The sequence below is a fragment of the Monopterus albus genome, unplaced genomic scaffold (assembly GCF_001952655.1).
Source record: "Monopterus albus unplaced genomic scaffold, M_albus_1.0 scaffold89.1, whole genome shotgun sequence".
NCBI classification, from domain to species: domain Eukaryota; kingdom Metazoa; phylum Chordata; class Actinopteri; order Synbranchiformes; family Synbranchidae; genus Monopterus; species Monopterus albus.
Genome location: NW_018127969.1, coordinates 426,219 through 431,259, shown reverse-complemented (window position 1 = coordinate 431,259; position 5,041 = coordinate 426,219). Strand labels below are relative to the sequence as shown.

The 5,041-nt window shown below is 42.8% G+C and overlaps 1 protein-coding gene across 1 annotated transcript in view; it reads left to right on the top strand.

Annotated features, from left to right (window-relative positions):
* Positions 1-4,283, top strand: part of LOC109964502 (inositol hexakisphosphate kinase 2) — a 5,262-nt gene extending 979 nt beyond the window's left edge. Inside the window, exons 2-5 of the mRNA XM_020607834.1 lie at positions 2,086-2,317; positions 2,428-2,588; positions 2,747-2,922; positions 3,024-4,283. Of these exons, the coding sequence (XP_020463490.1) occupies positions 2,086-2,317; positions 2,428-2,588; positions 2,747-2,922; positions 3,024-3,617 (1,163 nt within the window). The 3' untranslated portion in view covers positions 3,618-4,283. The remainder of the gene's footprint in view (positions 1-2,085; positions 2,318-2,427; positions 2,589-2,746; positions 2,923-3,023) is intronic.
* The last annotated feature ends 758 nt before the right edge of the window (positions 4,284-5,041 follow it).

Here is a 5,041-nt window from a genome sequence, read left to right as displayed (position 1 = left end):
GCCTGTCTGCCCTCCACAATGATGAGTAGCTAGAAGTCTTTAAGTGCCTTGCGTGCCTTTTAAGACTGGTACGGTTTCAGGATGAGATAGAGTTCCACAGGGATCAAAAATAAATGGGACACATTGCCAGGGGGAGTAAAGTGGAAGAGATTACCAGGTCTGGTTTCAGGGTACAAAAAAATGGACACAAATGCACATTTTCATATACACACACACACACACACTTTTAATTGGAATATCATGTTCCCTGGATATATCCCAAGCCCACAGTCTCTCTGTTTCACCCAAAGACAATGACATCCAGTAAATGCTGAAGCACATGTCTTTTTTGCGTTCATATGACAGAGGTAAAGACATATGCCTGGTATCTGACTCCTTAGTAATTTAGCATGGGACTATAAAAAGATCCAAGATGAAGGAATGCAATTTGGAGAGCAGATTGGTGAGGACTTCTGGTGTCTCCGAGTACTCTTCAACACTGTCTCTTACAGTTCACATAGAGCCACTTTTTTTAAACTTTTCTGTGAGTTAAATAAATGTCACCAATGGTCTGTAGTTTGGGAGAAAGCTGAATGTATAAAATATTGCAAAGACTAAGACTGTCACAAAGATGTAGATGCAGGTTAAGAGATGTAGACAAGTTAATGGTGGACTTCTAAGCTTTGTTACAGTGGTAAAATTTATATTATAAATTATGATGTCAAGGATGTTAGTTCCAAGCTACAGACCCGAAAGCAAGATTGGGCAACCAGGACATCTGAGCCTAATCCTAATATATTATGGACGATTTACTGTATGCTATTGGCCTTTAATCTTAACCGATGCACCTTTATCACTCATTTATGAGCCTTTGTACTTCATTAAGTCAGAGTGACTCATAGGTTCCCACAGTGCAGCTGTGAGCGAACAGCACAGGCCATCGGGGACAACTTCAGGGGCGGGGCTTCCTGCAGGATGATGATGTCAGTGCACGTGACATCAGCCAGGCCTCAGGCTGAAGAAAGACTATGGGTGCTGGGTCCTTAGGCCAGCCATTTCACATACAAAAACAGAATGCACTGACTCTTGAGGTCAGATTGTTCACACTATAAATTTGACATTTATTCTTTACTACTCGGTGGCACTTTTTTTTCTTCATTGACTGCTACTATTTGTGTCATTGGATGCAAGGTGTGTCATGTATTAATGCGGATGATGTGTCCGCATCTCTGCCTCCTTCTAGCTTGATGTGTTCAAGCACATTCCACCTCTTGTCTGCGGTTTATCTTTATCAGCTGCTGCACCTGTGATGTTTATTCTCAGTACAACCCCCCCCCAACTTTTACTAGGAGCTGTGCCTGTTTGTGGATCATGCCATAAACTAGCATTTCCAAAAAAGTACACTGTGTTTGTTTAATCAGTAAGATGATTCTGTGAACAGCCTCACTCTGTGTCAGCCTCATTTCCCCCTATCTGGTTTCTGTTTTGAGTATGTAAAACTGTGATGATGATCACTTTTACAGTCTCTGTGAGATGTAAATAAAATTTTTGTTATGGCCTGTATAGACAGGATGGGTGTTTTTGAATATTAATAATCTGTATATTGCATTTGTGGTTATGTGAGCCTTCACTGTGGCTTGTTTTGCCACTGATTCATGAATGTTTCTGTATGTGGGAAGAGAGACCTGTACTTTATTTTCTTATATCGGTCCTGACAATGTAGAACTGTATTACGTGTGTGGCCCATGAGGATGTTTAATAAATGTCCTGGTCATTTTAATACACTTCAGTCTTGTGTGGTATTTTTTGTCGCTCATTTCCTGGTTACTGAGTCATATGAACACGGTCTGCGATCTACCATCTGCTGTTAAGGGTATAAATTACCTTTAATGTCTGTTAAAATCCTTCCTTTCTCTTCTTTTCTGTCACATCTAATTGTGTGTGTGTGTGTGTGTGTGTGTGTGTGTGTGTGTTCGTGTGTGTTCATTTATCTTTGTGATGCCAGTGATTGTTGATTGTTTTAGATGTGTAAAGGCTATATGTTCGGTAAGGGTTGTCCTTTTTATTGCCAAACACAAAACCACTTTTCTTCTCACCATATCTCAGGTGTAGTGTCAGTCAGTTTCGAAGAGGATGAAGAAGGGAACCTGTGCCTCATTGCCTACCCCCTCCACAGCGAATTAGGAGACCTGGAAAACAAAGATCCCTTGGCAGACTGTGAGCCCAAGACCAAGATGCTGAAATGGAGCAACAAAATCCAGTCCACTTTGCTTCTGGAGAATGACAACTGCAGCAAAGACAGAGCCCGACACAGCCGTAAAGAAGACAAGCTCATGAGGTGAGGATGCTTGCCTTTGCATCTTAATGCTTTCACAACCAATAACACACTTTGATGAATAAGTTCTGTGACACTAAAGCTGATGTTTTTCTGTGTTGTCTACTTTGCAGTTATAATCGTGATGAGGTGCAGCAGCAGGCAGAGGTTCTCTACTTCAGCCTGGAGAAAGACAACGTGGTGCCACAGATCAAACACAACCCCTGGAGTCTCAAATGTCACCAACAGCATTTGCAGAGGATGAAAGAGAATGCAAAGCACCGTAACCAATACAGTATCCTGTCATGAATGAAACACACTTATCGGGTGTTTCTGTGTGTAGTGAAGTGCACAGTAATACAGGGACTGGACATGGTTATTAACAAAAGCATAAATACACTGTTAGTTTATAGGTCTTCAGTTATTGTTGTGATCCTTGACCCTTTTTCACAGAGTTTATTCTTTTGGAGAACCTGACATGGCGCTATATAGTACCCTGTGTGTTAGACTTGAAGATGGGAACTCGCCAACATGGGGATGATGCATCAGAGGAAAAAAAAGCCAATCAGATTCGCAAGTGTCAACAGAGCACATCAGCCTCTATTGGAGTGCGGCTTTGTGGCATGCAGGTGCAGTATAGATGCAATTCTGTACACTGACCTTCTTTTTGTAGTGGTTGTGTACACTATCTATGAACTGTAGCGCTCATGTTTCTTTGCAACCCCTGCAGGTGTACCAGTCAGACTCAGGCCAGCTGATGTTTATGAATAAGTACCACGGCCGTAAGCTAAACCTTGCAGGCTTCAAGGAGGCTCTCTACCAGTTCTTCCACAATGGGCGTCGCCTGCGTCATGAACTGCTCTCCCCAGTGCTGCGCAGACTCAGGGAGATGCAAGCTGCCCTGGAGGCCTGCGAATCTTATCGCTTCTATTCCAGCTCTCTGCTCATCATCTATGATGGAGACCCTCCCAGGACTCCCACTAGACCTAGACATCGTGGTGGGGAAGAGGGTGACGAGGATGAGCCATCAGATGAAGAGGAGGAAGAGGAAGGGGCCTTTGGTTTCCCTCGTTCTTCCTCAGCGGGTGGCAGCTCTAGTGTGGCTGGTGGGAGTGGCAACAGCGGCAGCAGTCGCACATCTCACAGCTCAGTAGAGGCCAGCAGTCCCATGGTGGACGTGCGCATGATTGACTTTGCTCACACCACCTGTCGACACTATGGAGAAGACAGTGTAGTGCATGAAGGCCAGGACAGTGGTTTCATCTTTGGCCTTCAGAACCTGATCATGATAATCTCCCAGCTGGAGGATAACAGCACTGACTGAAGTTGCACTGGAGCCAGCATGGTCTGAATTTCAAGTATGGGAGGAGCTCATTGAGCTGAAACCCTGCTACTCCAAGGTGCATTGTTTTTACGCCTACATGGAGGTCTGACCGTCCTCTGCTTGGAGGGAACCTCGGGGTCAGGGAAAAGACTGTGTAGTCGTCGTACACTCTCCCTTACCTGCCAGAGGACAGGGCTGCCTGTGCCCTTATTGCACTTTCCTCTTTCTAAGACTGCTACTTTTCTTAGTTATAAATGGTAGTAAGAATGTTGTTGTATGAGACGAAGACCAGTCAACAAACACAGGGACTGCTGTAGCATCCTAGGACTCTCCATCCGCTCTCCTCCTCTAGTGCAGACATGTTACTTTTAGTTCTCTCTGAGAGAGAAAGAGAGACTGTAGTTCTAGGAGCCTGACGTGGTGCTTTACCTGTGTTGATATGAGCTTTTGTGGATGAAGTTTGGACTGCCAGTCCCAAACAGCACAGCACATTATTAGGAGTTGACTGTACAAGCTGACCTCGGCTGGCTAGGTCAGCAGCCTCGTAGAAACTGACAGCTTAAGGTTCTGAAGAGGAAAATGTTTTTTGTGTCTTTTATGACCCTTTTGACACATATTGTTTGTATGTCCACTAGATGCTTGGATTTACACTTTTAGGTGGAAGAACACAATTATTTAGGTTAGGAAGAAGGGACAGTACTTTCTTGCCTATAAACAAGACTTTTTAAAGGGGGGATAATATCCTTGTTTTGTCACTGTCTTTGTTTTCATCTGATTTTCTCCTCTTCATTCCTGAAACTTTGACTAAGCAGAGAATATATTGATTAAAAATAGCTATAACGACTATATAGAGACTATTTATTTGAAGGGATTGTTTAAAAATATTTTAAAAATGGAAACAAGTACATTCCATATTACCACTCTAAACGTTTGGATACCAACTGATTTATTTTGTTATTGCAAGGGCCGATGCCTCTCTTGTTTACCTGTGTGTTAACAGTGTCTTAGAAAATAAAGGCAGTCATTTGTGGTAAAAACAATAGCCTGTGTTCAGTTACTGTGTGTGTGTGTGTGTGTGTGTGAATCATAATGCATTTACTGGACAGGAAGTTATGAAGTGAGAAAGGGAAATGAAAGATCTGTGAATGCAGCTATCGAGTACTGCAGTAACAAAAGGATGTAATGCTGTGGAAAAAATGATTCAGTCTTATTACTGATACTTAATGGTGCATTAATTAAGATTTACACATTGTTTGATCAAGTGAAACTGGGAGAGGTTGTGGTTTAGATTGGCATGCCATGCTTCACCTGGCAGAATGATGGGGATGGGAAAATCTTGTCGGGCTTGTTTTTAGATCAGAGGAGAAAGTTGTTTTGGGGTTTTTTTTCTGCAGTGAGATAAATTCTGAACAGTTTTATTGCAG